A 17,416-nucleotide genomic window follows, 5' to 3' on the forward strand; every position below is an offset into this window, starting at 1 on the left:
GATATTGACTCATTTCACATGTAGAAATTAGACAACCTAATATATATTTTGAGGTAGGCTTTTCTTGTCCCCACTTAGACATCCTAACCATAATACATAAAGGTCCCTTCTCCATGCCTATGCGATAGAAATCAAATTAAAAGGTACACATGGAAAGATACAAGTTTTGTTTCATTGCATTTAATACTTTTTTTGTAAATTTTTGTTTCATTGCATTTAATATTCTATTTCTCATATTAATGAAAAACCAATCAAACTACGTATAATTAGCTGCATTCAATGCTTTTTATTTGACATGGTGATAAAAATAATTTATAATATTTAGATTAATTCATCAATTAATATTTTGTCCTACAAAACATTAATTAATATGGGTCCTTTGATCTAGATCATACAAACTCAAAAAAAAAAAAAAAAAAAAAAAAAAAAAAAAAAAAAGAAGGAAAGGAAGAAAGAAAGCACAGGGTATTTTGCATATAATATAATGAATTCTACACGAAAATTTTTGTGTATATTCTACATTTATTGTATAAAAATGCAAAAGAAATGTTTCAATTGCTATATATATATATATATATATATATTTTTTAATATGGAAAAAGGTAATCTTTTACATGACACCCCTCTAGGTAAGTACTGATTTATCAAAATAATCTTCTTTTTTTTTTTTTTAAGAATTATTATTATTGAGATAGATCATCCTCTCAATGTAATAATAATCCACTTTTTTTTTAAATAAGACTAAATTATTCATTATAATAAAACGTGTCTTAACACTTGAACCACTCTTTATAATTATTATTAATTATAATGTTTGAATATCAAACCACTATTATTTTTTTTATACAAATATTTTCTTTTTAATATCTAAGGAGAGAAAGTTTTCATTCTTTTCATATGCATTTATTATTAGAAAAAATTTAAATAATTTTTTTGGATGTTAATTATAATTTTATTTTGAGATTCATAACTACCCCTTTTCATTAATTCATTTTATTTTAAAAAACTGCTTATATAACATAATGATGTCTTACAATAGTAAAGATTTACAAAAATAAATATTTTATAAAGTTATAAAAATAAAGCAAATAGTAGAAAATATCAAAATTGTCATCTCATCTTGAAGGTCACCGGTTCACCGAATCAATAATTTTAGATTTATGAGAATCAAAATCAAAATATCGACTTTAGTCCTTCTATTTTCGGTTTCAATATAATTTTGAAACTTTTTTTTTCCTTTTATTGAAAGTTATTAAAATCATTATCAAAATGGGCATAATTTTTTGCCAATTCCAATTTTAACCATTTTAAGTCAGTTTCCTTTTTCAAAATTAAAAAATGAATTGGATCCACCCCTATTCGATTTTGATCCAGTTCAAAATCTAATACTGTCAATCAATTTTATTCTGATTAAAAATCAAATCAATTATAGTCTAAATTGGACAAGCAACCATGTCCATCTCGCCTGCTCACTTACCATTTATAAATCATCCCTTACAAGAACATTAAAGAACAGAAAGGAAAATTCCAATCTCCTGGTAATATATATTTTTGTATATAGAACCATGAAAATCGATACGATATCAATTTAATTTTCTGGGTATAATCAGTAAGTTTGCTATTATTTATAATCGATAAGATTCGAACTCAAAACATTCCACTGCTCACGTCAGTGAGGAAAGATGAATCAGCCCACATATAATTGGCAAAATTTTATAATTTTGTTTAAAAAAATAAAACAAATTTATGTTTTTACTAAAATGGGAATTGTAGTTTAATTTTTTAACAAAAATGGGAAGTAGAGTTGGATTGGTTAAAATTAATTAAAAATTGTACGTTAGGATAGAAGAAAAAAGGGGGGAAATGGTGAATAACGCACATTAAATGGGCTGGTTGTTATCGATACCAGACAACTGAAAACCATTGCTCCCATTTGTCGCCTTCTTTCTCTATCGCCATTCATTTCTCAGTAAGTTTTCAGTTTATATAACCAAACATTTTTAAATTCAATTTTAAAAAACGTAAGAATCCCTAATTTCATGCTCATGCTCTCGTCTCTGATCCTTCCTTTGCACTGAATCAAAATATCCTATATTTTCATCCCTTTTTCCCTTCTGTTTCTCTGTGTTCAAGTTTTTTCCTTTTTGAATTTGGGTCTTTTTTTTTTTTTTTTTAATTTTTTTCAGTTAGAGAAAAAGAAGAAATGGCATCGAATATAGGGATGATGGATAGTGCATATTTTGTTGGAAGGAATGAGATTTTAACCTGGATCAACAATAGGCTTCAGCTCAACCTCACTCGCATCGAAGAGGTTTTTCTTTTTTCCTTTTAATTATGTACTTGGTTTTCAGTAGTTATTATGTCGTGTAATTGGTCTTGTTGGTTGTTAAATTTTGAATCTTTCTCTAGATTGAATGTTATGTAGTTCTTGGATTATGTACTCGCTTTGGAGGGCTTTTTAATAAGAATTTTCAAGCAATCACTTGCAAGTTAATTCAAATGGGTTTTGTTTTTTCAGAAAACGCGCTTTTGAACAATTGTATATGATATGCTCTAAAATGGTGTTCTGTGTTTGACATGCATTGGAGTTATAAGCTTTTCCAAGCAATATATATAATTTACTTCAACATGAGGTGCTTTCTTTATGTGAGCTTGAATTTTTCGTTCTCCAAGGATAAATTAGTCCTGGGTTGCAGTTTATTTTTAAACTGAATTTTAATATTTTATATTTACTATTATATTTGTATTCTGCTTATTGACATTATGGCAGCAATTAATTTTCATGTAGTTTTCCATTTTTCTCCCTAACCAGAAAGAGTTCTTGCAGCTTTGTCAACCACTCAACCTTATGTCTACTTGCTTATGGTTGAAACACAAAGATCAAAGCAATGCAAGAATGCTGCATCTAACAGTCAAATTATTAAAAAATGAATTTATATTTATCTTTCAAATTCCAGAAATGAGTTTTTGTGGCAGAAGCACAAATTGTTGTTAAAGTTGTTCTGTGCCTTCTTGTTTTTGCCTAATTTGAAGAATGATGGCTTGAGGTGCATTTTCCATGGCTGAGATAAGTTAGCTATTGACAATAACACATTTATTGCTATGGGATTTATGTGTAGATCGTTTTGCTTGAAGAAAAGCCCCAATTAATGTTCATTCAGTATCTTTTAACACTGATATTACAAGTTTACTTGAACTTTTTGGGTAAGATCACAGAGGGGTACCTTATTATTTACTTAATTCATCCTTTCAAGGGAACTTAAAAAGTGCAATGAGTAACAAATTCTTCTTTGCTGTGATGATGAAACCAACAGTTTCAGATTATGTTTCCTCCTCATGGTCTGATAAAGGCTTCATTTTTGCTACACACCGAAGAGGGTTAGGAATAAATATTCATGTGACTTGTGTAACTGTGGTTGTTTCATAAACCTGATACCCTGAAAGTGTTAGTGTATGCAAGTGAATATAAATTTTTATCTTCAATTTTCTAGATTTGTTAATCATTAATTGATTATCCTGTTTTTTCAAGCTTATGAGTTGGATTTTATAGTCAAAGTTTTGTGCTGTCCTCATCTTGCAGTCTCATTTAGGGGAAAAGAGGTTGACGATGCCATCATTCATAAAGATTGATGTTCCTTCAATTTTTTCTTTATGATCGTTGCTGATTTGTATTCAACTTCAGTACATTTATTACTGGCTTTGAAACAGCAGTATCTAAATGTCTGTTTTAACATTTGGCTTTCTAGGTAGCTTGAATTTCAGAAGTGTTTGGGCACCTAATTTCCCTTCAGTTGTTCATATGCTCTTCTCCCCTACTAGTTTGAAATTTAGGCTTAGTTGATTTGAGTTGTAGCTATGCTCTCTATCAATATTATTTTTACAGAAAATGAACGTTAGTGTTTTAGCTCTTAGAGTCTTTAACTGTGAATTATGCATTGTGGTTCTAACATAACTCCTCTAAAATATTAATCTCTTCAACTTTTCTTTTATGAATCACTTGGCTAGGCTGCATCCGGTGCCGTGCAATGTCAGATGATGGACATGACCTATCCAGGAGTTGTTCCCATGCACAAGGTGACAATATGTTGTCCTATCTTTATTACTCCTATCCACCTTTGTCTCTTTGGTCAATTATTGTAATTACGGCATAGTGTCTACTTGATCTCAATGTGGTTTTTTGTAGGTGAATTTTGATGCGAAGACAGAATATGATATGATCCAAAATTACAAGGTTTTACAGGAGGTGTTCAACAAGTTGAAAATTGAAAAGGTAATTATTTTCAATTTTGAGCTGCATTTGTTCTGCATAATTTCATGCAGGAACTTTTTAATGTTCTTTAATTTCTCATCCAAATCCTTGGACTCATAGGTGAATGAACATCAAGAAGTTTACAACAGGTCAAAGCTGAGAATATAATTTCTATCCATAGACATGGTTTAGTTTCTCTGCAAAGTTCGATGATTTTTGTAATGTTAAACTTTCCAGCCCCGCCTTTCAGCTGGGCCACTGATTCCCTGGAGGATTAAAAATTCAGCTGGCACAATTGTCCTCAGCCTGTGTAATTGGGTCCGAGGGGGACGATTTAAATAGGATGTGTGTTGGAGTTCAGCCTGAAAATTTCTGAAGTTCAGCTGACTCAACCAGTTGGCTTCTCACCATTAAAACCAAAATATTGCTAGATATTTTTTCCTTTGGTGTAATATCAAATGCTAATGTTAACACTTAATTCATGTGGAGGTACTTGTGTAATATCCACTATGATTGAGGAAAAAATTGAGATAATTGTTTGTGTCAACATGAAAATGATTATTTCTATGCTTTTTACATTAACACTTTTTTGCTTTGGAAATATGTTTACCAGGGTCCGTTTTAGTATTATGGTAAACATTATTATTTGCATTGACGTTCCTTTTCTTCTGGTTTATGTGGCAGCATATTGAAGTTAACAGGCTTGTTAAAGGCCGACCTTTAGACAACTTGGAGTTCTTACAATGGTTGAAGCGATACTGTGATTCCATCAATGGTGGCATCATGAATGAGTGTGTTGCTTTCTCTTTGATCATCCTTTATTAGTGTGTTACTCTTAGACCATAACTCTTTCTGTATTATCTTAACCTTGAACATTAAATTGTTTATCAATGTCTCTCACAGGAATTATAACCCTGTGGAACGGAGAATTAAGGGTGGAAAGGACCGTAACAGCAAGGGTTGTCCTAAGACCTCAAAATCACTGCAATCAAACATTATGCACAATTCTGCTTCTGGCGAACCAGTTGGCCTGAGTAAAACTTCTGGTTAGCCTGTGCAGCAAAATATCTTCTTTGTTTTGCCTAAATTTTCTTTCTATTCCCTTTCAGTTCTGCTCCTCGTTGCTTGATGTACATTGTTACAGGGCCAAAGCCTGGAAGGGGATCTGCTGTGGCAGGTGGGGCTAATTCTTCGGCGGAGATTGAGACTTTATCAAAGGAGGTATCTGGCATTAGGTCTTATATAATTTTTTCTTAATGGTTCGTTTTTGTTTTGATTTTTTTTGTACTAAAGCATTTGTTGTCTGATATAGATAACTGATCTCAAGCTTTCAGTAGACCATTTGGAAAAAGAGAGAGATTTTTACTTCGCAAAGCTACGGGATATTGAAATACTTTGTCAAACTCCTGAATTGGAGGATATCCCAGTAAGATTTTTGGCGACATGAATGTTGAATATTCATTTGCATAGATGAGGCAAGACAAAATTACTGATGTTAATTGGGTTTTGTGTTCTATTAATGCCTTCGTTTATACCCATGCAGATGGCAGTTGCAATCAAGAAGATACTGTATGCTGCAGATGCTAAGGAATCCGCACTTGAAGAAGCTCAAGAATATTTGAATCAAGCTTTGAATGGTGAGGTTGAGGATGAAAATGAGGCCTGAATTTTGATTAGCAACGAATAATGTTGCCCCGAAAATGGAAGATACTTCACACAAGCTTGTGGTTGTATCGACCGCCATTTTGTGGTGATGTTTTTACTGTCCTCTAGACCCTTAAAACACCGTTTAATTTCTTGCTCAAGCTGAATACTATCTTTATTTCATCCAATTACTAGTCACAAGTCATGGTCAGCAAGTCATGATCACTGCTGATAAGTTGAGTACATAATTTAACTTTTAAAGTCTAAAAAAAAAAAATTATGGCACCTGAATTTTAAAATCTATCTTGTGGCATTTTCAATTTTCTCTTTTTTTTTTTTTTTTTTTAATAATCTCACACTTCATCACGTTAATAACAAATTAATAATAAAATTTTCATTTTTTTAACTCTATATCCAAAATATTGATTTACTATATAGTTAATATAACTTTTAAAACAATAGTTTTCACATTTTTCAACTATCTGACAAATATTTAATCGATATAAATCAAACTATATAGGTCAATTAAATTGTTTAATAAATGCAATTTTATAAATTAAAATGTTCAATAATGCCAAAAGATTTCCTATAAAAAGCGTGAATTTATATATTAAGCTCATGTATTTTACATGTTTTGTTGGTTTATCATGTACATGAGCAAAAACGCAAAAGCATCTCTCTTTCACACATTGGTTAAAGGGGCCAAAAACAAAGTTGGTGTATGAGATCTTTAGATAACAAACGCTTTTCTCATCACCTATATCCATGAGAGTTTAGTTTAGTGCATGCTTTACAAAAAGAGAAGGGAGAAAGAGACAAGGAGGCAGAGCATGATAATTACATATTTTAACTTCAAATTACATACTACAGCATGAGAAGTAGAGAACTCTAGTCCTAGCAAACAGAGTAGAAGCCTTAATGTCTGTAGTCATCCTCAAAGATTGTGTTTGCGTAACTGCTGCTCTGGTACTTATCAGCCTGCAAAACACCAACAAAGAAAAAAAAAAATTACAAATTAGATTAGTTGATAAATAGCTACGATCAACTATCCGCTCACCATCACTCACTTTTAGGATTAATTAGCTCCCAGATCAGTAGTAAATGAGAAAAACCTAGTGTTAATGCTTCATCGCTTACCCTGTGAATGAGCTTCTCGAACGCTTCAGTTCCATTCTCTTCAATGTATCTCTCTGCAGCAGTCAGAATGTCATCTGGTTTGCTGAAGACATCCTTCTTCCTTGGGACGTACCAGATATTAACGGTTTGTTTTGGGTTAACAAAGAGAGGTCTCACAAAGTGCTCATAAACATAAGCAGCGCCACTGAAGTATGGGATCACTAACCAGCATGTCATGATAAGCTTTGCATATGACCAGATTGGTATCCTGCCATCATCGATGTAGAACATCTCAGCAATACAAAATCAGTGAACTACCAGAATAAAACAGTTCAGATTACCAAAACAAACTTATTACTCAATATGACTGGTAAGTAGAATGCAATACAAACACATGCATCTATTCGTGCTGTAAATCCTTGTTCACATAAGGAGAGGAAGAAATTGAATTTATAATTAGGGAGATATCAGTTACAAATTACATCAAAAAAAAAGCAAATTCAATGCAGCTCCTACTTCCAGAGTCTCTATATAGGTAAAGAGCACACATAACTTCAGCAAGAGTAAATCAAAACCTTACCATTCAATAACTTTAGCAAAAGTGAGCTCAAAGAGCGTAATCATTGAATAGAGGACCCAGTAAGTAAGCCATTGCTGATCATCAATGGGAGACTTGGTTTCAATTGCCCTAATTGAGGCATATCTACCCCAAGAAAGGACAAAACACAAATTAAGTACACATGACAAAAATATATTCTCAATGCCATCATATTTTACAACAAAACTCCCTCCAAACCAAACACCAAAATAATAATAACAACAACAATAATAATAAACAGAAAAAGCCACTTACAGAGGATAAACAAGACTAACCACAGGCCTGCAAGTTATAGCAAATTAATCAAATCAGAATGGCAAAATTACATGAACAGAGTAAAAGCTTCAAAAAAAAAAAAAAACGTTAAATTCCCAGAAAAATCCTTTTTTTTTTTTTTTTTTACCAATGTCTTAATAAAATCCAAGCTTTTAACAATATTGAACTCAAGAATGAGAAGAATATGGAAGAGAAGAGTGAGAGAAACGAACCCAGCAAGAACATCGAAGTTCTTAAGAAGCACCTTCAAGAAGCTTCCAGCTCCAGATCCCATATCCCTCTTTAAATTTGTTGTTTGCTTACCTGTTCTGGTCTCTAATAATCGATTACACGGCTAGAGTTTTCAACTTTTATCTAGTTCAGATTCTCGTTTATCACTGACAACTGTGTATCTATGTGTTAAAAGCTGAGACAGAAGAGAGAACCTAAAAAGTACAAAAGAAAAAAGCAAAAAAAACGAAAGAAAAAGAAGCGCAGAAGCAGCCAAAGGGTGGTTGATAGGCAATTTTTCAGTGCATCGCGGACTCTATTAGTCTGTCGCATCAATCCAATTAAATTGCATACCAAGTGTCGGTTACCTGGTTAATTATATTTAACCATCGATCTTTCTTATCTCTTTTCTTTTTCTATGTTTCAACGGTTGATCTTTATGGGTCCAAATTGTTTTTTTTTTCCTCGAAGTAGAGGACTCAGTATAACAATCCTATGAAAATTGAAAGAGACTTTCCTTTATGTAATTACAGAATTGCCACGCTCTGGTGTGTTCTAAGTTCTACTTCCAGGGAATAGTGAGGCTGAGGCCGTCGGTAAAAAATGTAGGAGAGTCATTTTCCTTTTTCTCATTGTTTAACATGTTTCAAATTTAGTTTCTCTTAGTGATAAAATCATTACTGTTATGTTTGAGCAAATCTTTTATTTCTATTTTAATGTGATAAACAAGTAAGCTGCAGAACCTGATTAATAAAAATTTTATGTTAAAAACTCGGTATTTATAATTCCAATTACTAACAAAGTTTCACTTGAATATCTTGATTGTCATGATCCTACCCACCTACTAACAAGCTTGAACCACCATCACCAACCTCAGACTAAAATTCACAATTCGCCAATCATTGCCGCCACCATCCACATCTACTCCCAACCGTGCAAAATATACAAAATCTACAAAAGGGTATTACTCAAATAAGGCTACTATAAATTATCAAGGGCCCTTAAGTCCCAACTGCTACAGATATTGCTATTGAACTTCTTTCCTAGCTGTTACTTGCTCTCCAAGAAGTTGGGATGGCCACGAATCTGCGGGGTTTGGATACCTAGCATGTGGTTTACTCACATTTGAGGCGGTCACTGAATATGTTTGGAGATCGTGATGGAAGGGGATTACAAAGACAGCTGAGGTTTGCTGTAATGAAGCATCTGCTGTAGGCAACCTGAGAGAGTCTCCTGGAAAATGTGATGTCAATTCAGGCTGCTCAAACTCGGGAGGAGGGGCATTCAGATCAGGTTTTGATTGGACCATCCTTGCTTCCAGCTCACTTTGAAGTCCTTCAATCTGAGTTTGTAGTACTGAGTTTTCTTCTTTCAGCTCATTCTTCTCTGTAGTTACCTAGGAAACAATTCACACAACTTTGTTATTGTTATTTATTATTGACAAGCAAAATGCATCAGACACTAAAAAGCTTTCTTCACAATTTTCATACATGGCCTTTTTTTAATAGGCCAATTTTACATTCAATACTCCATCACAGGAGATTTTGTCCTTGTCAGGGTGTAGGAGGAGCCTTACATAGTGAGATTCAGATAACAGAGATGCATTCTCCTTTTTGAGGCACTCAATCTGGACAAGAAAATCCTTCAACAATTTAGTCGCTTCAGACAAAATTGAGGCCTTTCCATTATTTGGCTGAGTCAGTTCTGTGAAAGAAATTCTCAAAATGAGAAACAACGTTGCAATCTAAAAAATCACATGGTCTACTCTATCAAGCTGAAAGACTATGGACCTTCACATAAAGCTAAAATGAGGAAGGTGGAAACAAAATAACAGTAGAGAATAAAAGTTACCAAGAGCACTGGCTAGCTCCAAGAAGAGCTCATTCAATTGCTCGCGCTTCAGTTTTTCCCTCTCAGCCTTGTGAATTCCTTTTGGTACTTTCCCTTTACTTTTGCCATGACAACAGCTGCATCACAGACGCAGACAAATTTATGTCAAACAATAAAAACTGTAACAGTTCATCAAAACTCAAACAAATCCCCTTTTGACTTTTTCATTCAAAAGCCAAGACTATAGGTGGCCTAATGCTACGTAATAAAAGGGCAAACTAAACTTAATTCCAAACAGACCCAAGTAGAAGTCATAAGTAAATTGGCGTCGAGTCGTTGACAGTTACAAATTAGATTTTGCAGGCAATCCATATGAAATTCACGAACTTCATACATGTGATTTAAGGTCAATAATCCAAACAAGATTGAACAAATTTTGGACAATTACGGAAGAAGTAAATTCCAGAAAAAAGAATTTGAATCTTGGAAGCGGACCTAGACTTTAGCATTTTGGAATTAAGTGGTCAAATTGTTCTCAAGACTCTAATTCTCAGCTTTTGCAGCGCAGGCTGTGGCCCAACATGATAAGCACATTCAACAGGAGATAATCTCAGCCACCTTAAAATTCTAAAAACACCCCAATCCCCATCAATTGAGGATGACATTAATATTTCAAAGCGTACACTTCCGGTTTATCAATCCCATGCCATATTTAATATAAAGCGCCTAAAGAATATACCAATTGTGACTGCGAATCTCATGCCAATATAAATCTCTGTCATCAATCATTAATTCAAAATGAGCCAAAACAACCCAAACTAAAAATTTCAGATTCCTTAATCACTTACCCGTTTTCATTAGCCTCTGCTGTTACATTGACCTCATCAGCCGCCAAAGAAGGAGTCTCAGAACTCATGTTTGTTCCGACGAATTGAATCAACCAATGCAGAAACTCACCTAAAAATTAAATAGCCAAAACCAAAACACATCAATTTCCTTCTCAAAATCCAAAAAAAAAAAAAAAAAAAAAAAAAAACCAACAACTATAAGGCAAATGAAAGGAAACAAATAACACAAATGCTTTAGTTCATTTTGCATTAGAAACAAAATTTGATGTTAACAAAAATGACAGTAAGATTTCAGACATAATAAAGAGAAAAAAAAAATCAATTTTCACTCAAAATTTCCAATTTCCCCCCCAATTTCTTAGCAGCCAAACAGTTACAGGGAAACAAAAGATCACAATAAAGGCTGAAAACAGAGAAATTATCAAATCAAGAAAGAAAAGTTTGAACAGAGAGAATCTTTAATTAAAAAAATTGAAAAAGTACCGAAAAAACGAAAGGCACAGCAAAGTAGGCCAAACACTGAAAAAGAAAGATTTAATTAGCAGATAACAGTATGAAAAAGAAGTTTAAAGGAGGAGAAACATGAGAAATTTGTAATGGATATGGAAATTAGGGTTAATACGATTTGTTAATGTTGTAACGAGTCCATAAAAAACCAGAGACGACGAGTTGGCGTGTGTGGCGGGAGAGTTCAGCACGGGTTAGAGCGCGTGGTGAGAAGGTGCCTTATTGATGCATTGAATCCGGACGCGCGAGTCGGACACGTGCTCTCTTGCTGGTTGCTTGTCGCTTTAGGTCTTTTAACTTGTCAATGCGCATGCCATTTGGTTTCCACACTTCCCGGCCACGTCAGCTAATGACGCGACTCTATCAAGTTCAAAAATAAGGAAAACGAAATTTGTTGGCATGTGAAATTATTATTTGGGTTAATAATTATTTTGTAATAAATATTTGATTATAATTATAATTTCGTCTTTTTATCTGACAAATACGCTGTTTAGTTCTTAAGGTTTAAATTTATTAAAATATAATCTGTCATCTTTCCTATTAAGTGAGGAGTAAATAGTAATTTAATAATAAAAGGAGTGAATATCGAGAAATAGTTGGTTCGGTTCCGAATTGAACCAAGATTAAAAAAGCAAATCGAAGATGAAACTGAATTAAATGAAAATTGATCTCAAATTAAATCAACTCATATCGAACTAGATCAATTCGATTTTAAATCAAACTGATTGGCTTTTGCAAAATCACGCCAAGCCAAAGAAAATTTCTGAACTTCAATTTAAACCGACAACCGATGTTTCTTGTTTGATTCTTAGTTTTATTAGTCAAAAGATTAAAAAAAAGGCACATAATCTTCACGTAATCTAAACAAATGTATAGCTATAAATTTCTCCACGCGAGTCATTGATTCTGCTTCAACCATAAAAACTTTTTCCGATCATGATTCTAATTACACTATGCATATGTGGGTATGAAACCTTCAATAGTTCAAGTTGTTTTGCAGCCAAGTTGGAACTTGCGGATGTTCATTCTTCCATTCAATGCAAGAGCCAGTACATCATATTCCTCCACATACCAGAGCTCTGAAATAACTGCCTGAATGATATTCAAAAGCCAAATACCAATTATTTCTACATCTACAAGATAATAAATATCTCAAAACTCATATATAATAACCCACCTCAGATCCCTTTATTCTATTGTTTAGACGAGCAACTAGTTCGTGGAAAAACTGGAGTTCATTTGAAGCCTCCTGTGTAAACAACAATCGATTAAAGTTAAAATCAAGAATGCAAAATCAGGCTATGCTACAGTCTTAACATTTGTTTAAAGGGGTCCAAGGACATTAACTGCAAAATCTTTCTTAAACATGCGTACTTAATGAGGAGATTGAATCAACGACGTTACTTGAGCCTGAGATGTAAACTTGGTGCATTCTTATATGAAACAAATTTATTTTCCACGATCGTGAAAGTACACTTGAACACAAGGAAAGCAAATCACGCTGTAACCAGAATCTCCATTAATCATCCTCAGACTCAGTGATCTCAGATCTTATACAAGTGTGCTTATACTGATAAATATAAGTTTGCTTTTATTGGCCTGGAGGTAGTGAGACATTTGCTTCATAGGCTTCTGTAGAATTCCTAATTACAATTGCAAATACAATTTTCCACATAGCTACACTAGCAATTTGCAGTGATGAAGTAAAACTTGTCAGATACTTACCAAGTGTGAAGCTTTGGGATGACCCAGAAGCCTAGCAAAGGATGTATGGAGAATAGCAGCATCATACTGCAACAGCAATTACAGCAAATTAGCAAGTGCCAGAAATTAGAGTTTCAAGGCAGTTGACAGGAAATCGAGTGCTCCTTATCGATATTGCAATTGAACTAAAGAAGGATAAGCCATTCATATAGATCTAAGCAAGAACATTCAAGGAGGCATCTAAGAGGCCAAGGCATTTATGGAGGTGTCACCATACTGCACCAATAAATTCCTGAAGTGGACGCATCACTGTCCCTGATCATCTTGGATAACAACATTATGTGGTGCATTTTAACATCAGCCATGGAATTTTATAAAAGAAAGAAAGACAGGAATTGCCAGGCGCAAATGAAGGTGGACCTAAAAATTTTAGGTTCTTGACATTTTAGGGTTAGAGCTCACTTCAGGTATATTGGAGGAGTTCCAATGGCAACAAAAAACAAAAAATGCAAAGAAGAAAAGAAAGATTCTATAAAGCTAGAAATGCAACAATTCTTGACATATTTGCATATCTTAAGGTCGCTGACCAGAAAGATTCCAATGCACAGTAGCTCGCTTACTACCTCATGCAATTGGCACTCTCCCTGTGATTAAAAAATGTAATCTGTCTTTTGCCTACTTCACAACATAAATAAGAAATTCACATGGTTCTTACAAGTTGCTTCTCTGGGGCATGTGGAAGTGCAGTTCTCAATTTAGAACGAATGGTTATGGGATCAGGTCCAGAGATCACCTGGAAAAAAAAAACGCATTGCAGTGAGCACATTCCAGGATTGTTTTCCAATGCCATATACATGTGTGTGCACATTCATGTGTATGTGTTGCACAAATATAGGCACTCAAACCATGACTTGTTCCCATCTACAGGATACAATAAAAGTAAATGCCAATTGCTGAAAGAAGAACTTCTAAAGAAAACAACAAGGAATGGAAAGGGGAAGTACAAGTTTCAAGTTAAGCTTGAACCGGCTGAAGCTTAACCAGACTTTATGCAGTTAAGATAATGAAAAGAAGTCAAAAGTTTATTTCTCATACTTTAGGTTCTTCTTGTCATGTATTCTCTCCTTCCTGTGTTAAGAAATGTCAAAATCTTAACCATTAACAAGGTGAAGATTCCAGAAGACGCTCTCTATTGTGGGCATTGTTTTTTATCTGATAATAACCAACTATGCACCAGATGAATGCCTTTCAGCTCTGCAACTAGGAAAGATATAAATGCAATTCCAAGTGATTTTAATATCATAATAACTATCTCAATTACTGCAGAGAAAAGTTCCACTTCCTTGATGAGTTCTGAATACAGAACTACAGCTAGATTGACAATATTTAGAAGATGAAGATAATTTTAATCTTAAGAACACAATTCCAAAATCCAAATGGCATCCAACCATATGAAAGGATGAAGATGACCGCAAGTCATTGACGAAGGAACAGAAAAACAATAACCAAAAAGTCATAGAAAGCAACCTGCCAGCATCCCAGAAGGACACCAGTTGAAGTCAACACAACCCTATCCAAGACAATTTTTAAGGGACAAAGGCCCTCTGCAACGGCTCTGACAGCAGTGGCTTCAGCTTCAATCTGACAAAATAAAAGAGGATTCAAGATTTATAGTGATCCCCTAACAAGTAAGAAACAGAATATATAGGAAACTTACTTCATCTTCAGTTGCAGGAACAGGTAAAATATGATGTGAAGCATGAAACATGCTGAAATGATATAAACTAGAGTTCTGAAACCAAATTGCTAACCAAAATACACGTAAGCATGGCAACAACAATAAAATAATACAAAATTTTGAAATGAATAAATAAACCATTACACTCTGCAATTTTCCTTTCATACAAATTCAATAAACTACTTAGCATGAGTAGGTAGGCCTACCAATTATTACCTTGATCAAAATATGGGTGAAATATATGTTTTACAGTCTCCCTGCAGCAAGCCAAGCAAAAATGCATTATTTTAATCATCAAACAAAGATAATAAAATAGAAAAAGCCTAGCCTTATGTAGGAAATAAACAGAAAACATATCCATATGCAACAAATAACGACAAACACATTGCACTGAGAATCACAATACTAGTTATGCATTCAAATCAACAAGCAGAGGTGTACAAGTCTCTGATTTGTAATTTAATGCTAATAAAGCTGGTGATGGGTGTGAGTTGTAATTTCATTACTAATAAAAACAATTTATTGTAAAAATGAACATCATTGGGGGTACAATTATACCAAAATAGGTAGATGTTCTCAAAAGCAATTTCATGCTCTGCTACATGACATGCCTGGTTTTTACAGGGATCAACACTGACCATTCATATAATGGATTTTAGTAAAGAGAAATAATTGAGTGAAAGGTGAAAAAGTGCAGTTAACTGAGTTTAGGATGTTCAATCACTTGAACAGCAACAAGAGTAAGCTCATCCAATTACATCCTTTTTTTCTTTTTTTACATCAATTGTGAAGGCCTGATTAGCGGATAGATATGGACATTCTAAACCATATGAGAATGCAGGTGCTAGATGTTTCCAACATACTGCTGAAATAGAGCGCAGCAGTTTCCTTTGCACATAAAGATAGATTGCCAAAAGCACATTAAGCTCAACAAGTCAAGCAATGTTGAAGACTCTCCTTTCTTTTCTCTTTTCCCCCTTTTTCATTTCTATTTCTACTTTAGAAAAACTCAATTGTCTATTCTTTTCCATGGAGTGGCTAATGTTTGTTTTACCTATCACTGCCGAGAACCTATATGAAAACAGTATGTTAGTCAAACATGGGAACTAAACAAAAGAAGCATGAGAACTAAATGCTTACGAGATGGGCACAGAGTATTCTGGGCTCATATACAATACATTAGCCCGGACAGGGGGGTTTGCTGCCTGCACAGATGGCAATACTCAGGTACAGAGACAAGAAGTAATATTTTCATCGGTTAAAGTTCAATTTACCTTTAATACAGGTGTTAAAGATCCATCCTTCAGAATGAAAAGATCAGAAAGTGATAATGACTGAGATGTCTCCCCATGTTCGAGGAAAGTCGGTCCTTTCTCATCTAAATCCCTTGCCATTTTATCATACAATCTTGATCTTTGTTCCATATTTGAAGTAGGAGAATCTGATAGATGTATTCCCTAAGCAGTCAGTACAATTCGACTACTCTACCACACATACATGAGTTTCTAGAAATTCACACCACAATTTGGGTTCCAACCAAATTCTGAGTTAAAAGAAAAATGGAGAAAATTTTATTTCGTTTAAAGATTGTTGAACAGAAGATAATATAACAACAATTAATTTTCTTCAAAAAAAAAACATACCGTTATGAAAATTTTACCATTAATTACAAATTTTCAATTTCAGAAACAGATGGTTAACCCATCCGACCTGGGAAAATATTCATAAATTACAAATGGATCGAGCATATGGGTTTAACAATAACGAGCTCATGAACATGATTTAGAACAGTGAGCATCGACCAAAGAAAAATATCATTAACTGTCCCTTTATATGTTAGATTACAGTCCCAAGCTATCGTATCCAAGGAAAAAAAAATCTGCAAGATACAAATTTCGGGGAACTAACACTAAAATTAAGAAAGAAGGAGAGAGAAATCACGGGGAACATACCTGAAGAAGACGAAGGAGAGGGGTAATTAAGGGAAGAAGAATTTTTGAGAGCCAGTTGGAGCAAAGAGAAGGAAACGATTATGCAAACAGACCAAATTAGAACTACAGTCTTTGAATGGCTCCACCAATTCTTAACCACTCTCGCCATCTTCAATTCCATTATTAATTGATTGATGATATATCATAGTCTTAATTTTACTCACCACCACCACCATCCATGCTATTGCTGTTGTTTTGTAGACTCAAAAGCACATGTAAAGTAACAGATCGAAATCTCTCTCCCACATCATTTGCCACCTCCAACGGTGGCTTACCCGTTTTACTGTGAAATTTCAATTCTCAATCCATACCAACTTCTGGTGGAATTTTGACATTTTCGTTTGGGTAATGACATTTTTTCTTTTCATTCGATACTACTTACTAGTGATATGTTACAATTTCAAACAATAAATGATAATGACATAGATACCCTTTGAAAGCATTTTAGAAATTTAAATTGGTTATATATAGAAACATAATAAATAAATGGTACCGACATGACACATGCATTCTTTACTAAACTTTTACCGACTCTCTCCTTCACTTTTTCCTTTGGTTACTCCTCTATTTAGTACCAAATACCAATACCATACATCATGTCCTGTGTGATTCACTTGTCTCAGATTTTTCCCAAAGCAAATTTTTAAAGTTTGAATTCCATTCTTACCCATTTTGTGAACATTCTGTCTCCTTGTTTACTCATTT

At 33.8% G+C, this 17,416-nt stretch overlaps 4 protein-coding genes across 11 annotated transcripts; 1 reads left to right on the forward strand and 3 right to left on the reverse strand.

The window, feature by feature from the left end:
- The first annotated feature begins 1,833 nt into the window (after positions 1-1,833).
- Positions 1,834-6,081, forward strand: EB1A (microtubule end binding protein EB1A). Of its 3 annotated transcripts, none has more exons than XM_089715741.1 (9): positions 1,834-1,969; positions 2,187-2,311; positions 4,006-4,074; positions 4,184-4,270; positions 4,934-5,040; positions 5,153-5,295; positions 5,394-5,470; positions 5,562-5,675; positions 5,793-6,081. In XM_089715741.1, exons 2-9 carry the CDS (start codon positions 2,204-2,206, stop codon positions 5,913-5,915), a joined length of 828 nt encoding a protein of 275 aa, XP_089571867.1. In that variant the 5' UTR covers positions 1,834-1,969; positions 2,187-2,203; the 3' UTR covers positions 5,916-6,081. The 3 variants fall into 3 exon arrangements, with proteins under 3 accessions (XP_089571867.1, XP_089571869.1, XP_089571868.1); XM_089715743.1 differs by lacking the exon at positions 1,834-1,969 and adding an exon at positions 1,994-2,021; XM_089715742.1 differs by lacking the exon at positions 1,834-1,969 and having other exon boundaries at positions 2,070-2,311.
- Positions 6,082-6,586: 505 nt separating this feature from the next.
- HVA22A (HVA22 homolog A) lies at positions 6,587-8,334 on the reverse strand. Its single transcript, XM_089715746.1, has 5 exons — positions 8,096-8,334; positions 7,863-7,889; positions 7,590-7,712; positions 7,031-7,277; positions 6,587-6,871 (listed from the first exon to the last, which is right to left on the reverse strand). The coding sequence occupies exons 1-5, from the start codon at positions 8,155-8,157 to the stop codon at positions 6,809-6,811; spliced, it is 522 nt and encodes a 173-aa protein (XP_089571872.1). The 5' UTR covers positions 8,158-8,334; the 3' UTR covers positions 6,587-6,808.
- A 506-nt stretch (positions 8,335-8,840) lies between these two features.
- PYE (basic helix-loop-helix (bHLH) DNA-binding superfamily protein) lies at positions 8,841-11,540 on the reverse strand. Of its 2 annotated transcripts, XM_089715744.1 has the most exons (6): positions 11,394-11,499; positions 11,255-11,290; positions 10,772-10,880; positions 9,945-10,060; positions 9,670-9,797; positions 8,841-9,489 (listed from the first exon to the last, which is right to left on the reverse strand). In XM_089715744.1, the coding sequence occupies exons 3-6, from the start codon at positions 10,837-10,839 to the stop codon at positions 9,121-9,123; spliced, it is 681 nt and encodes a 226-aa protein (XP_089571870.1). In that variant the 5' UTR covers positions 10,840-10,880; positions 11,255-11,290; positions 11,394-11,499; the 3' UTR covers positions 8,841-9,120. The 2 variants fall into 2 exon arrangements, with proteins under 2 accessions (XP_089571870.1, XP_089571871.1); XM_089715745.1 differs by lacking the exon at positions 11,255-11,290 and having other exon boundaries at positions 11,394-11,540.
- A 447-nt stretch (positions 11,541-11,987) lies between these two features.
- LOC105640521 (uncharacterized) lies at positions 11,988-17,127 on the reverse strand. 5 transcript variants are annotated; one of them, XR_016318572.1, is made up of 11 exons: positions 16,673-17,127; positions 15,995-16,161; positions 15,861-15,925; positions 14,937-14,977; positions 14,700-14,788; positions 14,510-14,623; positions 13,698-13,775; positions 13,004-13,069; positions 12,626-12,779; positions 12,456-12,527; positions 12,310-12,370 (listed from the first exon to the last, which is right to left on the reverse strand). XR_016318572.1 is itself a non-coding variant. In XM_089715739.1 (10 exons), exons 1-10 carry the CDS (start codon positions 16,830-16,832, stop codon positions 12,313-12,315), a joined length of 906 nt encoding a protein of 301 aa, XP_089571865.1. In that variant the 5' UTR covers positions 16,833-17,122; the 3' UTR covers positions 11,988-12,312. The 5 variants fall into 5 exon arrangements, 3 of the variants coding, with proteins under 3 accessions (XP_089571865.1, XP_089571864.1, XP_089571866.1); XR_016318573.1 differs by having other exon boundaries at positions 12,313-12,370; positions 12,626-12,688; positions 16,673-17,124; XM_089715739.1 differs by lacking the exon at positions 12,626-12,779 and having other exon boundaries at positions 11,988-12,366; positions 16,673-17,122.
- Positions 17,128-17,416: the final 289 nt, after the last annotated feature.

Source organism: Jatropha curcas, chromosome 10, assembly GCF_041381405.1.
Source record: "Jatropha curcas cultivar XTBG-Jc1 chromosome 10, XTBG_Jcur_1.0, whole genome shotgun sequence".
Classification (NCBI taxonomy): Eukaryota; Viridiplantae; Streptophyta; class Magnoliopsida; order Malpighiales; family Euphorbiaceae; genus Jatropha; species Jatropha curcas.